This window comes from Schistocerca nitens, chromosome 2 (assembly GCF_023898315.1).
Source record: "Schistocerca nitens isolate TAMUIC-IGC-003100 chromosome 2, iqSchNite1.1, whole genome shotgun sequence".
NCBI classification, from domain to species: Eukaryota; Metazoa; Arthropoda; class Insecta; order Orthoptera; family Acrididae; genus Schistocerca; species Schistocerca nitens.
The window spans coordinates 256,376,635-256,399,825 of NC_064615.1; the positions used below are offsets into that span (position 1 = coordinate 256,376,635).

The 23,191-nt window shown below is 41.4% G+C and overlaps 1 protein-coding gene across 1 annotated transcript in view; it reads left to right on the forward strand.

Moving 5' to 3' along the window:
- LOC126234341 (juvenile hormone acid O-methyltransferase-like) overlaps positions 1–18,825 on the forward strand; it is a 164,197-nt gene extending 145,372 nt beyond the window's left edge. Inside the window, exons 5-6 of the mRNA XM_049943025.1 lie at positions 9,933–10,080; positions 18,553–18,825. Coding sequence (XP_049798982.1) covers positions 9,933–10,080; positions 18,553–18,740 — 336 coding nt within the window. The 3' untranslated portion in view covers positions 18,741–18,825. The remainder of the gene's footprint in view (positions 1–9,932; positions 10,081–18,552) is intronic.
- The last annotated feature ends 4,366 nt before the right edge of the window (positions 18,826–23,191 follow it).

Genomic DNA, 23,191 nt, shown 5'->3' on the forward strand with positions numbered 1-23,191 from the left:
GGAACCAAACTGCGTAGGTCCAAATGGCTCTGAGCACTATGGGACTTAACTGCTGTGGTCATCAGTCCCCTAGAACTTAGAGCTACTTAAACCTAACTAACCTAAGGACATCACACACATCCATGCCCGAGGCAGGATTCGAACCTGCGACCGTAGCGGTCACGCGGTTCCAGACTGTAGCGCCTAGAACCGCACGGCCACTCCGGCCGGCAAAACTGCGTAGGTCATCGGTCCCTAAGCTTATCCTCTACTTAATCTAACTTAAACCTAACTTACGCTAAGGACAACACACACACCCATGCCCGAGGGAGGACTCGAACCTCCGATGGGTGGTGGGGGGGGGGGGGGGGGGGAGCCGCGAGGACCGTGACAAGGCTCCTTAGACCTTGCGGGTACCCCTCGTGACCTAAAAACCGATTTTCCCATCCGATGTGATATGACCTTGCCATGGTGGATGGGCTTACGTAACTAACAGTATCTCATCTGTACACCCAAGCACACTGAGTAGTACAGTTTGTTTAATGTCAAACGTACACCTTAGGCATTGTTGTATGATTGTCATTTGTAGCGACTACTATTAAATTATGATGCTTACAACGCCAGGGTGTTATTTCTACAGCGGTTTGGAAGTTTAATTATATCACCCTACAAATTAATTAGTAAGAAAATGTACATTAATGCAATAGAATTTATTAGAAGCAACTATTCCTATAAATTCTTAATGAAAGTAATTTTCTTGTATTTTTTTTTTCATTGAACGTAGAAGTGCAAGCTAATCTGCCTATTTGTAGCATCGTAACCAGGGTTGATCGCGGTCCTCTGGTTTGGAGCAGTGGAAGGTGTAAACCAGAGGCGCAGGCGGCTCTGCGACGGTATCGGATGCGAATTTCTCGACCTTCGCCATCAGGTGTTGCATTGAAGGGTTCCCCTTAATAAGTCAGGCGTGCACTACACTCAGGAAGCTGCTACCAGGGTAGCGCAGTACGTGTGGCATGCACATAGGGCCTTTTTAGGTTAGATGACCCCTCCTCTGGGAACAAACACGATTTGCCAGTTAAATCAGCCACAGCGACCTCAGAGAATGCTGGTCCTCGCAGATCAGAGATTGAAAAGATTAATATGATTCTAGTAAACTGCTGGAGCATCCAAGGAAAAGTCCCAGGATTAGTATCGCTTATTGAAGGTTATAATGCACAGATAGTATTGGGAACAGAAAGGTGGTTGAAGCCACAGGTCAGTGACAACGAAATCCCAAGTTCAGACTGGAATGTTTATTGTAAGGATAGGTTAGTCGCCAATGGTGGCGGCGTGTTTATTGCAGTAAAAAATTCGATAAAATCTAGCGAGGTTATCACTGATTCCAAATGTGAATTAATCTGGCTGAAACTGAGTAGCAAAGAACGGTCAAAAATGGTGATCGGATGCTTTTATAGATCACCTGGGTCAAGATCTGTAGTTGTAGAGCGTTTCAGACAGAGCTTGCAGAATATCATTAGTAATTTCCCTGATCATGCCGTTGTAATAGGGGGTGACTTCAACTTGCCAGGTATAGATTGGGAGTGTTATGCCACCAAAACTGGTGCGAGAGACAGGGATTCGTGTGGCATTGTTCTGGATGTCTTGTCCGAAAATTACCTTGAGCAGATAGTTAGAGAATCAACTCGTGAGGGTAACGTCGTAGACCTCCTGGCAACAAACAGACCTGAACTTATCGAATCAGTTAATGTAGAGGAAGGTATCAGTGATCATAAGGCTGTGACAGAATCTGTGACGACGGGTCCTACAAGGAACGTTAAGGGAGGTAGAAAGATATATTTGCTTAGCAAGGGTGACAGGATACAAATTTCAGAATATATCAGCAGTCAGCATCAAATATTCGGTGATGAGGACGAAGATGTGGATAACAAATCGAAAAAATTCAAAAGCATCGTTGAATATGCCCTATGTGGTGTCACCGCCAGACACCACACTTGCTAGGTGGTAGCTTTAAGTCGGCCGCGGTCCATTAGTACATGTCGGACCCGCGTGTCGCCACTGTCAGTGATCGCAGACCGAGCGCCACCACACGGCAGGTCTCGAGAGACTTACTAGCACTCGCCCCAGTTGTACGGACGACTTAGCTAGCGATGCACACTGACGAAGCCTCGCTCATTTGCAGAGCAGATAGTTAGCATAGCCTTCAGCTAAGTCAATGGCTACGACCTAGCAAGGCGCCATTAGCATTACATTGCATGAATCTACAGAGTCTCACTTGTATCATCAAGAACGCTGTATACAAATGATGGATTAAAGTTAAGTATTCCAGCAGCTACGTACTTTTCTTTATAGCATTCATTACGTATCCTGTTTCAGACCTCACGCCATCCTTCGTGAGCTTATAGCGTGCATTGCGGTCCCCTCAAACCACACTGTGTCGGCACTTCTGTCGACACATCACCCTAGAGGAGTATGTTCCGAGTAAGGTTTTAAGGGATGGGAAAGATCCACTATGGTTTCATAGCCGTGTTAGAAAAGGGCTACGTAAACAAAGAGTACTTCATCTCAGATTCAAGAGAAGTAAAAACCTAGCTGACAAACAAAAGCTGAACGAAGTGAAAATGAGCGCAAGGATAGCAATGAGAGAAGCGTTCAAAGATTTTGGAAGTAAGACGTTGTCAACCGACCTGAGTAAATACCCTAAGAGATTTTGGTCATATGTAAAATCAGTAAGTGGGTCAAAATCATCTATTCATTCTCTCAGCGACCACACCGGCACCGAAACGGAAGATAACAGAGAGAAGGCAGAAATACTGAATTCGGTCTTCCGAAGTTGTTTCACCGCGGAAGATCGTAACACGATCCCTGCTTTCAACCGTCGTGCGAACGTCGAAATGGCAGATATTGAGATACCCGATCGCGGAATTGAAAATATTTTGTTGAGCCCAACCTACATAGGTAGGAATGATCATCAAAATAAAATAAGAGAAATCAGAGCTCGAACAGAAAGGTTTAGGTGTTCGTCTTTCCCGCGCGCTGTTCGGGAGTAGAATGGTAGAGAGATAGTATGATTGTGGTCCGATGAACCCTCTGCCAAGCACTTAAATGTGAATTGCAGAGTAATCATGTAGATGTGGATGTACAATCGCTTAGTAGCGGAAAGGCTTCAGGACCAGATTACCTATAAGATTCTGTAAAGATTATGCGAAAGAGCTTGCTCCGCTTCTAGTAGTTATTTATCGTAGATCGCTTGAGCAACGAAAGGTACCTAACGACTGGAAAAAAGCGCAGGTCATTCCCGATTTTAAGAAAGGGCCATAAGACAGATCCACAGAATTATAGACCTATATCGTTGACGTCAATCTGTTTCAGAATTATGGAACATGTTTTATTCTCAAGAATTATGACGTTCTTGGAAAATGAACATCTCCTCTAAAAAAATCAACATGGATTCCGCAAACAGAGACCCTGCGAAACTCAGCTCGCTCTTTTCCTCCATGAGTTCCACAGGCTGATGCCGTGTTCCTTGATTTCAGTAAGGCATTTGACACCGACCCGCATTGCCGTTTAATGAAAAAAATAGAGGTTACGGAGTATCGGAGTAGCCCTGCGATTGGATTCAAGACTTTCTTGCAGACAGAACTCAACACGTCGCTCTAAACGGAACTAAATCGACAGATGTAAAGGTAATATCCGGAGTACCACAGGGAAGTGTGATAGGACCGTTGCTGTTCACAAAATATATAAACGATCTAGTAGAAAGCGTCGGATGCTCTTCAAGAGCATTCGCAGATGATGCACATGTTTATACCAAAGTTGGAACGCCAGAAGATAGTAAGAATTTGCAGAACGACCTGCAGAGAATTGATGAATGGTGCAGTCTCTGGCAGTTGACCCCGAACGTAAATAAATGCAACATGTTGCGCATACATAGGAAAAGAAATCCCATTACTGTACAGCTGCACTATTGATGGCAAACAGCTGGAGACAACGTCCGCTGTAAAATATCCAGGCGTAACCATCCAGAACGACCTTAAGTGGAATGACTATATGAAACAGGTAGTGGGAAAATCAGACACAACAGTCAGATTCATCGGAATAATCGTAAGGAAATGTAACTCGTCTACGAAAGAAGTGGCTTATAAGGCGCTTGTTCGCCCGATTCTTGAGTACTGATCATCTATCTGGGATGCGTATAATGTAGTATTGATAGAGGAGACAGAGAAGATCCAACGAAGAGCGGCGCGTTTCGTCACGGGATCGTTCAGCTGGCGAGAGCGCGTTACGGAGATGCTAAACAAACTCCACTGGCAGACGTTACAAGAGAGAGGTTGTCGATCACGGAGAGATTTACTATTAAAATTTCGGGACAGCATTTTTCAGGAGGAGTCAGACAAATATTACTTCTCCCCACATATATCTCGCGTATTGACCACTAGGAGAAATTTCGAGAAATTAGAGCCAATACAGAGGCTTACCGACAATCGTTCTTCCCACGCACTATTCGCGAGTGGAACAGGGTTGGAGGGATCAGATAGTGGTACCGATAGTACCCTCCGCCACACACCATTAGGTTGCTTGCGGAGTATGATGTAGATATAGAAGCTATTATTTTAGGCTGTTTTTCTGATACCTGGTTATTCTACGCAGTCAGTTACGGAAGTATCTCCCTGCTAGTTTCATAAATTAGATCCTCGCTGTTGAAGTCTGAAAATTAATTATGTGTTACCAGAAAGTATACATAAACATTCTGCGCTGTTACCTGTTGGTTACACCCATCATTATCATTAGTGCTAATTTTTGAAATTTAAATGATTTTTGTACGACTCTCTTTCTGCTTTATATCTCAGGAGTTTGCAATATATAAAACGTGTTTGAGTAGCAAGGAAACAATTGTGTTTCAGTACTACACTAACCATTAAACATATTTTGTTACATCAATAATCTCTCAATCATTTTCGATAGCTCATCGCGATTTTACCATCTTATATGATCTTCTAACAACATATCCATAAAACGTTACAAAAGATGTCTGCTCAGTATTACAAATCCATGATTATGTTGTCCTTATGTGTTATGTTGACCAATTATGTTTCTCTAATTTAATGGTTGTCTTAAATTATCTTGTAACTTCTTGTATTATAACACTAACTTTTACTTTAAATCAACTTCATTATGTGCATTGATACACAGGTTGGTATTATCTTCGAATAACACATCCGATTTTTTAAAAGTTGTCATCTTGCCTTCGTCTGTCAGAATTTTGTTTTACGATTGCTATTTCGTCATTAAGCCATTTTCAAGGACAAGATTTTGACATATAGTTTTATGTTAGGCACAGATAACAATGAAATACGCTTACCTATGTTATCTCTGCCTAACGTTAAAAGGCTCAAGTAGATTCAATGTATTCACTCCTCTCATTGAGTGTAAACATTCCAATGAGTTACAGAGCATTCTGGTAGTAGATGTCTTTGCTGACACACAGACGATAGTGTCAGATCTCCATTTTTTTCCTATGTCGTCTTTCATCCCTCGAATGGATTGAGGTGGCAGCTTTATAATCATTTACTCAGTTTTTCATTTTTGTCGCCTTTGTGTCATAGCTGTTATTTACTTATTTAAAGTATTTCAAATCCGTCTTTGCTACTCCAAAAAATTTCCTATTTCTTTTACCATATGCTTTTCGTTTTATTCACTTAAGAATGGTCTGTAATCGTACTTACTGAAAATGTTGGTTTGGCTCCTGATCTAAAACCATTTCGTTTCATACGATAGTAAAGTGTGATTTTCACTTACTGCATTTACTACGATAGTAAAGTGTGATTTTTACTTACTGCATTTACGTTAGATTTTTGGATTCGTATTAAATGTCGTCTGCATGCACATTTTTCAGGATTGCTGTATTTTCACTTTAACTGATAGAATTATAAATACTTATTCGAGGTGTACGTCATGAAAAGCGCAGCGTTATAAATCAAATTGAAAATAGTCCAGACAACATCTGTTCCAAAAGCATTTCAGTACGTTGTCGGAAAGATAGATTTGAAACAATTTAGGCATTGGGAACATACTGTGAAAAATATTAAAATTCAAGGGTTGGAACTTTAATATTTGCAACTATTTATTTACAGCTCGCACAAAACATATACATGTTTCAAAGTATTACTGACTTTCAAAATGGTTCAAATTGCTCTGAGCACTATGGGACTTAACATCTGAGGTCATCAGTCCCCTACAACTTAGAACTACTTAAACCTAACCAACCTAAGGACATCACACACGTCCATGCCCGAGGCAGGATTCGAACCTGTGACCGTAGCGGTCGCGCAGTTCCAGACTGAAGCGCCTAGAACCGCTTGGCCACACCGGGCGGCTTACTGACCTTCAAAGTAGTCACTAGCCTTGTGTACAGCCCACTGCCAGCGACGTGGAAGTCGTAGGATACTCTCAGCAGTGCCAGATGTGTTGACAGTTCGAGCGGCGCGGTCTATTGCCCGACGAATTTGTAGCAGTTCTGAAGCGAAGTGTTTCCTTCAGTTTAGAAATCGAGTTGAACTTACGAGGGCTTAAATCAGGGGAGTGCAGTAGGTAGTATAGCACTTATTAGCCCCATCAGTCAAACAAATCAGTAACAGCTTGCACTGTAAGTGCTTGAGCATTGTCCTCTAAAATGATGGCCAGATCCTGCAGAAAGTGTCATCACTTATGTCTCTAAGCTGGTCGTAGGTTGTGTTCCAAACATGAACAGCATAGAGACAGACGTGATGACACTTTCTGCAGGACCTGACCATCATTTTACAGGACAATGCTCAAGCGCGTACAGTGCAAACCGTTACTGATTTATTTGACTGATGGGGCTGCCGGACAGGGAGCCACAAATCACGTCTGCATCTGAAACGCACGGTTTGTAACTCCCAAGGAGTTCAACTTCGATCTTGATGGTGCGAGCCTTTGTGATCACTCCGGAGTGCCATGTTTCTTTCGGTTCATGGAGCAAGTTAATGGTTTGTTTTGAACATTTCTTAAACGTTGACGATGTTCATGTTGTGATGTGTAATACATACATCCCATAGAAAATGCTCCTGGACACTCATTTTCTATCGCCCTCCTGACGCACATGGTAGCGAATATATTTTGTGTCTTAATCGTTTATACAATACTTTCAAATGAGCATTACTGAAGATTGAACTTGCGACCACACGGTCAAGGCTTTTCTTGTGAGTGGATTTCATCTGTTTTTCCTTTCGGCTCATTTTCCAGGTAAATTACACCATCCACATATCTGGGCCAATACGTGATTTTAAATCTTTTTTCAGTCACTGTTTTTTCAAATATTTGGTTTACGAAATGAGTGATAATATGTTAGCTAAGATTCTTGATATTGGGGATCCATTGGTAGCAAATCACATTGCAGATAATATTCGTCTTCATACTTGAAGTAGTTTTGTCAAGTGATCATTCTGAGCTTATTTCTTATTCCTGACACTACAGAAATGTGGCTGCCGTGTAATGTGACACTTAGCTCTATCATTTCGATTGTGTTCATGATGAGGAATGAAGTGTACATGTTTTCAATGTCAAATGAGATCAGTAATCCTGTGTGTGGTGTATACATGTTGTGCATATGTTCTATTAGGTTATGTCTGCTTTTTCACGGCTTATTAGTTTCTGTTTTTAATGTTTTGTGAGCACTTATTGGAAACATTTTGTCAGGTGGTACGTTGGAGCTTTTCTGAAATTTATATCTAGTTTATGGGTATGTTGTATTTAGCTACTTTTGTTTGGCTGTAGAGTATTGGTTCTTGTGGGTCCTTCTGAGTTACATAGTATTTCTGTCTGTCTAAGTGTGCATGTTGAATTTTTGAAAAGTCTTTCTCACATTTGCCTGGAGTGGTGTTATTGAGTCCGATTTCAATGGTCGTATGATGTTGGTATTTATGTATTCCTTTGTTTTTGTGATGATTGTTCTTTATTAATGAATAATGTTACGTATACTTTGTCTGTCTTAGTTATTGTGAAGTTACTGATTATTATCTTTTGCTTCATTGTTTGAATACTGGCTCCTATGTGCGATTGTCCCTAATGCGATTTGTTGTAGTATGTATGCTCAGTATTTGGCAGAAACATTCAAAGCATAAAACGAAGTAAATGAACGTCCATATTCACAGTGCTGCACCAATGAAAATTCGAATGTCAGAAAGCAGAAGAATCGCTATAAAACCAGAACAAGAACACGTACAGAGCAGCACCTATGAACACTGTAAGCAGAAATTTGGACTACTGTAACGTTATAGAGAATCAGAATGTGCCAGAGCTGTTTCTGAGCTCAGTTTACAATGTCTAATATGTAAAATAAAATAGTAGGCGGTACATGTGTATCATGATCAAATTAGTTTGATTCGCTTATGTACAGACGGACCTAACATGAAAATTGTCGATATAATTCAATTAATTTTCAATTTTGTAACAGTTAAAACTACTCAGTTCTGTCCTTAGCCAAACAGCAGCTGACATGTTCCATCTTCCTGATGAAAGGAATCTGAAGCAACCTTAACAAGCTCATCCAACACAATGTAGTCTTCTGCCCACGCCAAGTCCCATATCTGAAACGACATTATGGGTCACAAATTTAGGAAATTATTTAGTTGGTGAGGAGGGAGGGTGGGTGAGTGGGAGAAACACATAAAGAGAAACATGGGATTCTTGAGAGTTGTGACTGCACGTGTAGTACCAAGACTCTGCCGTTTCGATGTTAATATAGTTTCATAATTGTTCATTCCAATTTATTAGATGCTAGTATGCACATGGTTTGTATTCAGTAATTAAGAAGCAGCAAAGCACACAAATACCGTCACTGTTTATACGACAAGAATTTCAAACCTAAACAGCTTCACCTGCTACTCGCACTCCGCTCTTAAAATACTGATTTCAATCTGGCTGGAAGGATTCGGAATATGACTCCATCAAAATCACTAAAGATCAGATGTAACATTGTACAGGATAATTACTGCTTCTTACGATTCACGCGAGATTGTTAGCCTTACCACTTGAGCCACTTTAAACTCGACTATTACTTCCACAGTACAGCTTATTATCATCTTTCTCGTATATATTTCCAATTAATATTCCGCTTCTAATCACAACTATACTGCTTACCAGTGGTCTTCACTAATTTCACGTTTTATATTACCTAATATTCCAAGTAATTCTGTCCCTCAAAATTCCGCCTGCCACTACTACACTCTACAGTCCACTGATTCACTGACTACATGAAAACACACCAGCGCTCAAGTCGTAAGACTTGTGTTGTCAGCATTACAGTTTCAAACGAATCTACGTCTGCCAGAAAACTTGGTGGCAGGCTGATGTGATAAACTTGAAACAAGGAACACTTTAGAGGCAGAAAGACAGCGGGCTTTCTACGTAGCTTATAGGCGTTACCACCTGTTATCACTTTTTCTTCAGTGACTGTTGCACGCTATGGAAAAATAAAAGATCATAAAACTTAAGAATATGTGTGCCCGCAATATGTAACAGCGTCACGAATGTATTTAATAGTAATGACGACGACGTATAAATGTGTCAACTCATTTTAAGTTGACATGGCTTAAAGCCACAAAAATCTGCATTTGATAATGGTCTAAGGCCGAAATTGCAATCGTGAAATAGAGAAAGTGTTACAGTCACTGGCGTAAATATGTCTTTTATAAAGTTCTACATGACTATGAATCCCAGGTATAAAAAGCTCTCTGCCTCGTGATGACTGGGTGTTGTGTGATGTCCTTAGGTTAGTTAGGTTTAAGTAGTTTTAAGTTCTAGGGGACTGATGACCATAGATGTTAAGTCCCATAGTGCTCAGAACCATTTTTTAATAAAAAGCTATGGAAGAAGGTCTGCTGGTAGCAACAGACAGCACAGTTGACGACCATAAAATGTCGCCACTTCTGTTGCAGGATGTTGAGCTGTTCCTGTCGCCGTACCACTATTCCAAGGACCCAACAGCAGACTTCCTGCAGCTGTTGCTGGACGCAGGTTTCGAAGTCGTTTACCGGATTTCAGAACCCAGAAGCATTGATTACGACACTAAAGAAGACTGTAAAGGTAAGAGTTTAATGTCTGTACGAAAGTGTTTAATTCAAACATGAAATCCATATGTGAATGTGAGAATGTGTTAAATGTGCTATGTAGTATTTGAGGTCCCTTAAATACAAATTTTTTCAACATGCAGAATACATCGTGGATTTTGACTGCCTATTTACCAACTAATGACTCGATGTACACCTTCGTTAATTTCAGTATTTGTCCAGAAACTATTATTTTCCTCTAAAGACAAGATACTGTCCAGCTCTTTGAACAGACAACCTGTCTTATGACAATGTCCATTAACCAGTGCACAAAAAACGAACAATCTGCAGCATCCATACCTACTAATGAAACGCAGTAATCAATCTAAAATGACGATATAATATCTGCCTCCCTGTGTTGGAATCACGAATTGTGCGAGCATAAGGGCTGTGATTACGTGACATATGGAAGGTTTGATCGGTCATGGAGGCGTGCTGGGATAAATGGTTCAAATGGCTCTGAGCACTATGGAACTTAACATCTGAGGTCATCAGTCCCCTAGAACTTAGAACTACTTAAACCTAACTAACCTAAGGACATCACACACATCCATACCCGAGGCAGGATTCGAACCTGGGACCGTAGCAGTAGCGCGGTTCCGGACTGAAGCGCCTAGAACTGCTCGGCCACCGCAACCGGCGTGCTGGGATAGCCGATGTGGTTAAGGTGATTGCTTCCGATAAGCCGCAATTCCGGGCTCGAGTCCCACTCCACCACTCTGATGTCAAACAGCTGATGTCAATGTACACTGAGGTGACAAAAGTCTTGTGGTAGCGATGTGCACATATACAGATGGCGATAGTATCGTGTACGCAAGATATAAAAGGGCACTGCATTGGCGGATTTTTCATTTGTAGTCGGGTGATGCATATGAAAAGGTTTCCGACGTGATTATGGCCGCACGAGGAAAATTAACAGATTCTGAATGCGGAATGTTAGTTGGAGCTAACGCATGGAACACTGAATTTCCGAAATCATTAGGGAATTCAATATTCCGAGATCCACAGTGTCAAGAGTGTGTCGAGGATACTAAACTTCAGGCATTACCTCTCACGACGGACAACGCAGTGGCCGACGACGTCCTTCGCTTAACGACCGAGAGCAGCGGCATTTTCGTAGAGTTGGCATTGGTAACAGACAAGGAGTTCCATCTACTACATCTACATGGTTACTCTGCAATTCACACTTAAGTGCGTGGCAGAGGGTTCATCGAACCATTTTTATACCACTTCTCTAACATTCCACTCTAGAATGGCGCGTGGGAAAAAGGAGCACCCAAATATTTCCGTTCGAGCTCTGATTTCTCTTATTTTTTTATGATGAACATTTCTTCCTAATTAGGTGGGGTCAACAAAATATTTACGCATTCAGAGGAGAAAGTAGGTGACTGAAATTTCGTAAATAGATTTCGCCGCAAAGCAAACCGCCTTTGTTTCAGTGACTGCCACCCCAACTCGCGTATCTTATCAGTGACACTCTCTCCCTTATTGCGCGATAACACGAAACGACCTACCCTTCTTTGCACTTTTTCGATGTCCTCCGTCAATCCTACCCGGTAAGGATCCCATACAGCGTAGCAATATTCCAGGAGATGACGGACAAGTGTAATGTAGGCTGTCTCTTTAGTGCGTTTGTCGCATCTTCTAAGTGTTCTGCCAACAAAGCGCAGTCTTTGTTTCGCCTTCCCCACAATATTATCTATGTGGTCTTTCGAATTTAAGTTGCTCATAATTGTAATTCCTAGGTCTTTAGTCGAATTGACAGCCCTTAGATTTGTGCGATTTATCGTATACCCAAAATTTATCGGATTTCTTTCAGTACCCATGTGGATGACCTCGCACTTTTCTTTGTTTATTGCCAATTGCTACTTTTCGCACCGTACAGAAATTCTCTCTAGATCATTTTGTGATTGGAATTGATCGTCTGATGATTTTACTAGACGGTAAATTACAGCATCATCTGGAAACAATCTAAGGGTGCTGCTCAGATTGTCACCTAGGTCATTTATATAAATCAAGAACAGCAGGAGGTCTATGACACTACCTTGCGGAAAACTAGATATCACTTCTGTTCTACTCGATGATTTAACGTCTATCGCTACGAACTATGACCTCTCTCAGAGGAAATCACGAATCCAGTCACGCAACTGAGACGATACTCCATATGCACGCAATTTGATTAATAGTCGCTTGTGAGGAAATGTATCAAAAGCCTTCTGGAAATCTAGGAATATGGAATCGATCTGAGATCCCTTGTCGACAGCACTCATTCCGTGTGAAATAAACCCAGGAATCAATGTCGGACGTACGACGAACGTATCCGTTAGGACAATGCTGCGAAATTTGTCGTTAATAGGTCATGGCAACAGACGACCGACGCGAGTGCCTTTGTAGCGCATCTTCCGGGTTCATGACTATATAGGTTGGACCCTACGATTGGAAAATCGTGGCACTGTCACACAAGTCCACATTTCATTTGGTGAGAGCTGATGGTAAGATTCGAGTGTGGCGTAGATCCGTCGAAGCCATGGACCCAAGTTGTCAACAAGGGACTGTGCAAACTTGTTGTGGCTTAGTAATGGAGTGTGGTCAAACTGAATTAATTGGTTATAGTTATGTTCGGCTACTTGGAGACTATTTGCAGCCATTCATCGGCTTTGTGTTCCCAGTCAATGATAGGATTTTCGTGGATTACAATGCGCCGTGTCATCGGGGCACAATTGTTCGCTATTCGTTTGAAGAACATTCTCGACAATTCGCGCAAATGATTTGACCATTCGGATCGCCTGACATGAATTCCAGCGAACATTTATGGGACATAATCGAGAGGTCAGTTCGAGCACACAATCCAGCAACGGCAACACTTTCACTGTTACGGACGGTTCAGATTCTCTGCAGCGGGCTTCCACGAATTGTTGAGTCCATACCACGTCGAGCTGCTGCACTGCACCGGGCAAAAGGAGGTCCGATACGATATTAGGAGACATGCCATGACTTTTGTCACCTCAGTGTCGCAATAGGCGAATCTGTTTCGCAAATTTTCTGTTTTGTTTGTAAATGATCGTGATTATGTTTGCATAAACACAATGGAGAAGCCTCCGCTTTTAATGCTGTCACAGCACACAAGGATAGTAAATAGCGATTTAAGATAGGATGCTTGTATTCTCTTATTCTGCATGATTTTAAATTACGTCGTGTATAGACGATCGACAGTAGATGAAGAAACCGACGTTTGTAGCAACTATCAGCACAACTTAAGTTCACTTCTAAAGAAAGGACAGTGACCAGAAATACGATAATCAACACTCAAATCACTTTGAAATATCAGTATTTCTTCTTTAAATGTGTGTGAATTCCTAAGGGACCAAACTGCTGAGGTCATCGGTCCCTAGACTTACACACTACTTTAACTACTTAACTCTAAGGACAACACTCACACCCATGCCCGAGGGAGGACTCGAACCTCCGGCGGGACAACACTCACACCCATGCCCGAGGGAGGACTCGAACCTCCGGCGGGAGCGGCCGCACGATTAGTGACATGGCGCCTCCAACTGCGTAGCCACTCCGCGCGGCTCAGTATTTCTTCACTATCATAATTCTGAGTACTTTAGAGAACTGAAGCCACTGGTTACCTTCGAACTGTGTGTAGAAATTTGCTAGTTAGATAACAGAAATTAATTATTGTGAAGCTTAAACAGGCTGACTTGAAACATTACTTCACTAACTGAGTATCCAACATGCCTGGGTATATAATCATTTAAATTCTGCTAGTGCAGTCCTCCTTTCCCCCTCTGTCTGTCCATCCCCTTCTTCTTCTCTCCGTCCACCTCTTCCACCTGTCACTCTCTCTCCATCTGATTCCGTTCGTCTCCACTTGCTACTCCCTCCCCTCTTTGTCCCACTCCTATCTCTTCTCTCTGTCCACCTCCGCCAACTGCCACACTCTGTCCATCTTCTCCCATTGTGCTACTCCCTCCTGTATTCGTTCCTCTCCTCGGCCCCATCTCTCTGTCCATCTCCTCTTTCTATGGGACGCAGTCAAACGAAAATCGAACGTCCGCCTGAGTGGGACCATAAAATGGTTCCATTCAAAAGCAATCACCACATGCATTAAGACATTTATACCACTGGAGGACGAGACGATCAATACTTCCTAACGACTGAAAACGACATTCACGTATGACTTTCCTCAGGTCGACAAGGGTGTGAAAATCACACAGTGAAAGATCTAGGTCGTCTCCAGACACGACTTCACTGGTCATCGGGGATCATTTAGAAGCGTGACTCATCACTGAAGACAATTCTACTCCAATGAGATTAGATGGGATACCGACCTGATCGTTGCCCGCCATGTAGCCTGAGAACCAGGAGTGATGGTGTGGGGTGCCATTTCTTTTCATAAGGACTCCTTTGGTTGATATGTCGACGACATTCTGCGTCCTGTTTTGACCCCTTCGTGTCAAGCCACCTTGGGCGTACATTTTAGCCTTAATACCCGCCTGCACACAATGAGAGTTTCTACTGCTTGTCTTGGTGCTTGCCACAGCCTTGCTTGGCTAGCAAGGTCACCGCATCTGTCCCCAATTAACGTTTTGAGCATAACAGGCAGGGTCCTGCAACCATTTCGGGATTTTAACGTTCTAATGCGCCAGTTGAACGAAATACCTCAAGAGAATATGCAACACATCTATCAATCAATGCCAAGCCAAATAACAGCTCCCATAAGGATCAGAGGTAGACCAACGCGTTTTTCTTTGCTCAATTTGTGAAGCTCTTTCTCCTGAATAAATCATCCAGTTTTTCTGAAATTGTATTTGTTCATCTGTACATGTAAATTACATCTATCAATTTCTGTCCCATTCGGATAATTACTTCGTGGTGTACCCTTTTATTTGTTAAAATTTTTAGGTGTACGTCCATATCCTCTTGGCCCCCTTCTCCCTATCCATCTCCTCCTCTGTGTCGTACAATGACATTTGTAGGTATGTAGGTACATTCAGCGACATATGTGGGTACTGTCTGCTAAATACGTTGTGAATAGAGTTAGTACATAAGACGTAATAAATTTAAACGTTATGACGTCACGCCTCACGCGACTGTGTTGCTGCATGAATGGCGAAAATGCAGTAAATGAGTTTTTTTTTTCCTTTCTTCATTTTGCGGAGGTTGTAAGCGAGAAAAAGTTTCTTGAAAGTTTTAAATTATATGCAAAAATAGTTGCAAGTCACTGACAAGTGCTCTCGTCCTCGAATACTGGATGCGTGCATAATAGCTGTACGTTATGCAAAGTGTACGTTAGTGTGCAAGTACTGACGGAACACACCGATGATTGCAAAAGCACTGTATATTCATTTTAATCATATCAGATAGCAAATATCAACCAACAGAAGTATTTCCATAAATGTGAAAAGTTCAAAAATCAATGAGTAAATGGCTTTATCAAAGAGTATACAGTTTTCCCTAATTAACGTCACATTCTTGAAATCAGTAAGTATCTTGCACAATACTCGTTCTCAAGTAATCCATATTTTCCCTGAGGGTTCAATCTATTTATGAAATTTCATCGAAATCTGTTCTGTGGGTTAGTAATAACAAAGTTAAATGTCATGCACGATGCGGCAGTTTTTAACGCATCTCAGTGTTTATGACTCAATATATCCTGACGCAGTGTCGTACAGTCATAAAATGTTTCACGTATATTCTGGGGTTTATGCCAATATTCTCGGCAAAATGTGATGCGAATACAGTTAGTAAAAAGAAAGTAATAAATTAAAAGTTCATGTCTGATGCGAAAATGAACAGCGAAATAGTAGTAAGCGATAAACTTTTTTCCTTTCATTATTTTGTGGGAGTTTCTTAAAGGCTTGAAATTATGTTTAAAGTTTGTTGTAAGTCACTAAGTGCTCTAGTTCTCAATTACTAGATGAATAAAATCTGGGCATTCGCATGTCGTGTCCTACACTTCTTTTTCACCACTTTGATTTGCAGGGGTTCTTACCCCCGCAGCAATTCTTTCCAGACAGTAAGTGAAATGTCTACTTTGAAATCGGTTCATTGGTTTCGGAGAAGATGTGAACATACATTTTTATATGTATGGATACATTTTTTCCATGATTCGATTTTGTTGCAATAAAGCTTGTACATGGTCTCCAGCTACGTTGACATTACCAGTGAAAATCTCGTAGTTCATAGAAATTGGTGTAGTAGTTTTGGAGACTGACTTGTTGAAAGACAAACAAGCAGGCACGAAGGTTTACATGTTTGCAATTAGTACTCGTATAGTACAGATGTTTCCCGTAGACTACTTTACATGCTTCCAATACTAATTTCATGAATCATGCAAGATTACCTTTATTTAACACTATTTCATTACTAATGTTTGTATAGTATGCACAGCAACGCCGTTACAATACTGTTTCCAACAACGCATCAAAGGAAAGAACAACAACCTTTACAAATTATAGTAACAAAATTACTACATCACATTTGAAAAGAAAAGATAAGGCAACACGATATTAAAAACCGTAAACGATCGAAAAATAAAATAACGATGTTATTCGTTGCAAACTGCAATAATGCGAACTGTTGAGAAACTTTAAAAACTGGATTTAGTACCGGTACCTTATTTAATTTTGTAATGGACCATCATTACCATTAAAGATATAATGACTCCAGATGTAGAGGGTGTTGTAAAGAAATTCCTCAGAATTTTTTACGTGGAAACTCTTAAAGCTTTTTATGTAAATCAAACGTTATAAGATTCTACATCTTTATTCTTCATGTCCACCGATTTGCAGGTCTCTTCCGCTAGAGGGCTCCGAATTGTAGCGTCTAACGTGACGGTCTATTACCTAACTATGTCGGCGCAAAACAAACAGCGTGCCGAAATGGAGTTTCGAATTCCACGAGTTCGTCCACTCAGACGCAACTTCTGCCAGTCTATGCACGAACTCTGTGACATCTGCAACAATCCGACGCCTTGGTTTCACCGTCATATCATTCTATATACAGTCCCGACTTGGCCCCATCCGATTTTCATCTGTTCCCAGAAACTACAGAACACCTTCGATGGCTTCACTTTGATAGTGGTGAAGCAGTGCGACCAGAGGTCAGCTTGTGCCTCTGTCGACAGAGTCAAACATTCCATAGTAACGGTCTCAACAAACCGGTCTCTCGTTGGGAAAAATTTGTTCGTCGCCAGAGTGATAGTGTTGAGAAAAAATATTTAGCCATGAAGAATAAAGGTGTTGAACGCTGATAACATTTGTTTTATTTAAAAACCTTAAAGAATTTTCATGTAAAAAATTCGTAGGCATTACTTTTCAGCATGCAGTCGTAAATGAGGCATAACAAACTTTAGTTTTATTACGTGTATTTACACAGTTAATACTTTCACTCTTTCCTGCTTTAACACAAATGCCTTATTGTGCTGAGGAAGAGGTGCTGGCAGTCCTGAGCAGAGGATGGTATTGTCATCCAATTTGGTAGTCCATACAATTCCCTCATACAATGGTTGCAACACTGAAGGACGAAGGTATCATTTGCACGATGTGTCGTTAGGACCATATGTAGAAAGAACTTGTACAGTATAGTACAGAAGATAATTGAAAGAAATACGCAATGAGACGAACGGTAAAGACTTATTCAAAGACATGATAACTAATCGAAACCGTCAGCTGCCAACAGGTGTTGTTGATATACCTCAATAGGGACAGCTGAAAATGTGTGCCCTGAGCGGGACTCGAACCGGGGGTCTCCTGCTTACATGGCAGACGCTCTATCCATCTGAGCCAGCGAGGGCGGGAATCGTCACTTTCGTTGGTTTCACATCAAAGTAAAAGTGCAAAGTCCATATATTTTGTGTTACGCGTGGTTGCGTATGTGTGAGGTGTGTGTGTATCAAAAGTTCGCTACTCCTTGCAATCCTTAGTCACATGCGAACGCAGAGACGTTCATTGTTACATATAGGGAAATTTGGAGATCATTCTAACTCTTTTGTGATGTGCATAGGTCGGGCAGCATTAGTTATTTGTGGCTGGTGTAAATCATGCTGTCACAGTGCTTCCCTCTGTACTACCTCCCTTCACTCTGCTCACCGACAGATACTGTCATGCATATTAAATTTTCCTGCACAGGCGCAGTTAGTTGCGATGAAAGGTTCGTCAGATACTGCAATATGTTTCAGAGCAGAATTCTTATCTCAGAGTACACCACCAAGTAACAGCAGTTTTGGTCCTAATAGTATATGTGTCTGACACAGTTCCCGCGTTACTTACAGAGACTCAACTGTTGGAAACAGATATCTATGTGTGATTATGAAACTTTTATTGTACTCTTACATGGATTACAATACGCTACTTTGCCTACACATGATCTGGCATCCTCTTCCCTAAAATTTTCTTGCTGTCTATATGTAGTAAATAGCAGACTTTTTTATTTATTTCAGGTATCTTGACCTCTGTCAACCCATTCTTGAATCGCATACCCGCGCACGAGAAGGAAGACTTCATGAACGCAGTATGGGAAGCCAACCTAAAGCAAAAGTCAATTACCATCCGTCGTGACGAAGATACTGGGAAAACGAAGTTTTCTTACAACTTCCCTTGTATCCTCTGCGTCGCGAGGAAGCCGTAGACGCATCATAAATTAGCAGTTGATGATGCAGCATACGAAAGTTATTGGAGTCAAAGTAATATCAAGCACAAATCTGTATTGTGAAATAAACTGATCATAACCTATGAAATTGTTCGGTTATTTGCTGCCATGTTTAATCTCTCACCTGTAGGCCTACTTCAGCAGAGTTTTAAATCGGTGTCTGTGATTTACAATATCAAAGTTTCTATCGTTCCAGTGATAAATTCCTGAAATTCAGTTGTATCATTATATACCCGTAAAAGTTGCAGCTTCATTTTATAGCATGTTAATTGCGTAACTTCGCCCAAAAGCGCCAGTAAACATTTTAGGCTATGTTCTCGTAAAATCGAGAAAGGGACCACACAAGGTAGAGACTGAAGTATCACTCGCTGTCTTGATACGTCATGAGCTAAGAGAGGCTTCTTTGCATATAATCTTTGGGTATCGAGAAAAATTGACAGTAAATGTGAAAATAAAGCCATGAATACATAACAAGAACGAACATACGGTTTAAAGACATATTTCTTTTATGGGGAAACTCGCAGGCACTATTAACGAGACCGTTATACATTTATTTGGTTTCCCTAGAAATAAGATGTTTTAAGAACTAACACAGATGGCAGTTGTCACGATACCTTGTAGACAGCAATATGTTAAATTAAAATATTGAACGTCATACACCTACACAATTTTAGATAGCAGAAACTATTATGCTTTACAACATTTGACAGATATCGATGTTGTGTATTTGTATTTTTATGAATGTTGTGAATGCAATTTAGCCACCGCAGTATAGTTAATTAGCGAGAGAACACCAGTAAGACACTAAGAATCAGCAAAGTTATAAATACTGTTATACTCTTTCTGGGCACTTCGTGTTAGCTGTTTATCAGCAGATGACATGATTTACCTCTCTAAGCTATAGGTTGTCTACTTGGACACAGGGAACATCAGATCGACTGCAGCAGGGCAGCATAATTGCACCAAGGACGCCACTAGAAAAGAGCAAGTCAAAAAGATCCCAGCCATCCCAGAATGAATTTCTCATGGCCATAATAACATGGTAAACCAACAAGGGAATTCACATCACAACATGTTCCTCGTGGCATTGGTTCTCCGGAGGAATAAAGGCCACCAAAACTACACTTTGACATAAACCAAAATACCGAGAAGACGACCGAGGGCATGGCACGACATCTAACGCCACATCCACTGGCTGGGGAAGCGACAATTCCTCTTGCATCCTCATCTACTTTCTACTAGATACCACTGTATAATAATACGAAAGAGTAGTAATCAAAACTTAAAGGGAGGCTATTGTAACAAGAGGTACAACTATACGACTATTGCACTGTAGACTGCTCAAAGCTGAACAGCTAGATTTACGATCTGCAAAGGATGGGAACTTCAAGGAGAATCCTCAAAGAAGACGAATATCTTGCCAAATCCTATTGCATAAGTGTAGAGGAGCTGTATTTCAGGGGCCGGCCGCGGTGGTCTAGCGGTTCTAGGCGCTCAGTCCGGAGCCGCGCGACTGCTACGGTCGCAGGTTCGAATCCTGCCTCGGGCATGGATGTGTGTGATGTCCTTAGGTTAGTTAGGTTTAAGTAGTTCTAAGTTCTAGGGGACTTATGACCTCAGCAGTTGAGTCCCATAGTGCTCAGAGCCATTTGAACCATTTGATGTATTTCAGGAAGACCGTACAAACGCATTGCTGCCACAATCTTGTGTCTTACACGAGGCTCACGAAAATAAGATAAGAGAAATTATGACATGTACGGATCAAATAGACAGTCATTCATTGTGCGCTCAATACCAGGGGCGTAACCACAGTAATGAAAGCTCCGGAGCGTGCCGCTACAGCCTTTCACCACACCTAAACAGTTACGCCATTTTCTGTGCCATTTTCGGATAAGCAAACGAATTGCTAGCCGTGTTAGGAATACTCTAATCGGACGTCCTATAAATACAGCGTGTATCAAAAAGAATCATCCCATTTTAAAAAAATCATTACTATTATGTTATTTGAGATTATTTGAGATATGTGCGTGAACAACGTACTGTTGGAAAGAACAAATTCTCGACTTTTACATGGTTCCCGCTAGGTAGCAGCAGTATGCACCCACTTCAGTTCTAGTAAAAATGGTGTCGGGACAACAGGAAGTGTTTTGTGTTCTACGTTTTGCGCGGAGCGGTTCGGTAATAACTGTTCAGCGTTATTTTGGTATAACGTATGGTGTGGATCCTCCTGCAGCACAGAGCATTAGATGATGGCATGAACAACTCCGAAAAACAGGTTGTTCGTGTAAAAACAAATCGCCGGGCCGTCCCCAAGTGTCTGACACAGATGTCGAATGTATCCGTCATAGTTTCATAAGAAGTCCGCAGAAATCCGTTCGCCGTGCTGCTGGACAGCTCAGCATGCCCCCAATGTCCATCTGGCGTGTGTTGCGTCAACGTGTACACATGAAATCCTACAAAATTCAGCTACTGCAAGCTCTTCGTGAAGGTGACAAACAACAACGTGTCGAGTTCTGTAATTTCGTTCTTGGTAAGACGGAGGAGAACAGTTTTCTTCCGCACTTAGTGTTTAGTAATGTGGCAACATTCCATTTAAATGGAAAGGTGAACCATCCGAATGGAACATGTGGCACGGAACAAACACATGAAGTTGTACAACATGAGAGGGACTCTCGAAAATTTAATGTGTTTTGTGCAGTTTCACGGGAAAAGCTGTATGGTCTATTTTTCTTGTCTGTTGCAGGAAGCACATATCTCGACATGCTTGAGAAATTTCTTTTTCCCACAGTTGGAGACTGATTCGAACGACTTCATTTACTAACAGAACGGGGCTCTGGCATCTGGAAGTGCGGGAATTTTTAAATCAAAGGATTACTGAACGATGGATCGATCACACTGGACCACATGATTCTTCTTTACATTACTGGCCTACAAGGTCACTGGACCTGACTGTATGTGATTATTTCTCGTGGGAGTTTATAAAAGACTATTTCTGTACCTCCGTTACCAGCAATAATGAGTAAAGTGAGACATCGCATAACAGCAGCTGTGGAAGCTGTAACTCGATACATTCTAGCTGCAGTGTGAGAACAGTTTGAATACCGCATTAACATAGGCCGTGCATCTCTAAGGGGGCAGTCCGCAGCTAGTGGACAGCGTTGCTGCCTCAGGATCATGAGGTCCTGGGTTCGATTTCCGGCCGCGTTGGCGAGTTTCTGTGCCCAGGGACTGGGTGTTTGTGTTGTCATCATGTCATCATGTCATCACCATCGTCATCATTCATGACAGTGGCTAATTGGACTGTGTAAAAATTGGAACTTTTTACGGGAGCTGCTGACCGCGCAGTAGAGCGCCCCACAAACCAAACATCATCATCATCATCAAAGGGGGCATATTGAACACCTATGAAAAGCTATGAAAAAAAAAACTTTTTCAGTCTCCGGTTCATCAAAAAACAAAATTCATTGTATATGTTTATTAGTTTCAGAAATGTAGATGTGCCTGATTGGATGATTCTTTTTGATGCACCCTGTATATCTATACAACACTGTATCTCTTTCGCCCATTTGCCTTATTAAAGAGTTAATCCGAATATCCCCTATTCTTTGTTTTATCTGGTACAGGATCACTACTTTAATACGCAACCACGAACACTATACACCAGCATGCTATATGTATCGTATTATTGTGCATATGCGTCCTTCCCACAGAAAACTTCTGCCGAGAATGGTACGAAACGACGTTCACTAATTGGATCACAGACACTGTTTGAAGAAACAGTCTCCACCTTAACTGTAGGTGAACTAATGAACAAATCGTCTACGCCGGATGTACATTTCGGCACATACCACTACTGGTAGCTGTGTTGTTTTTTGCTTTACTCACGTCACTCCGTTTCACACGTGCAAGTAAACCAAAGTTAATCACAATTCACAATGAATACAGCCTTACAAGACGTCATGCTGGGCTAAGATTATTCGATTCCAAGACTGTTTTAACTGAGGCAGCTGCAATCATACTCTGCAGCACTTGAGTACCAGCCGCGCCAACTTCTAAATGTAATGCACGCTCGTACTGCTTCCATAAGAGCAAAACGTTAACCCTTTGCTAACAGTTTTCCTATTAATACATAGCAGGGCCTTTCCATGCTATCGCCCCTACAGTCCAACTATTTCAATGAACGTGGTTACTTTGACTTCAGCCTTTTCTATGCTCAACTCCTAAGATAAATGACGCGTATATTGCGCATCAACACATACAAAGTTCATCTAATAATTTTTTTACGGTATTCAAGAATGTTAGCATATACACGAGAGATTAATCCACTCGTAACATTCAATCTCCTAACAAATAACATACAAAGCCCGTCTTGGGACTAAATAATTTAGTAACAAATAATATTTGCCGTTCGCAGCTTTAGTACACAGGTC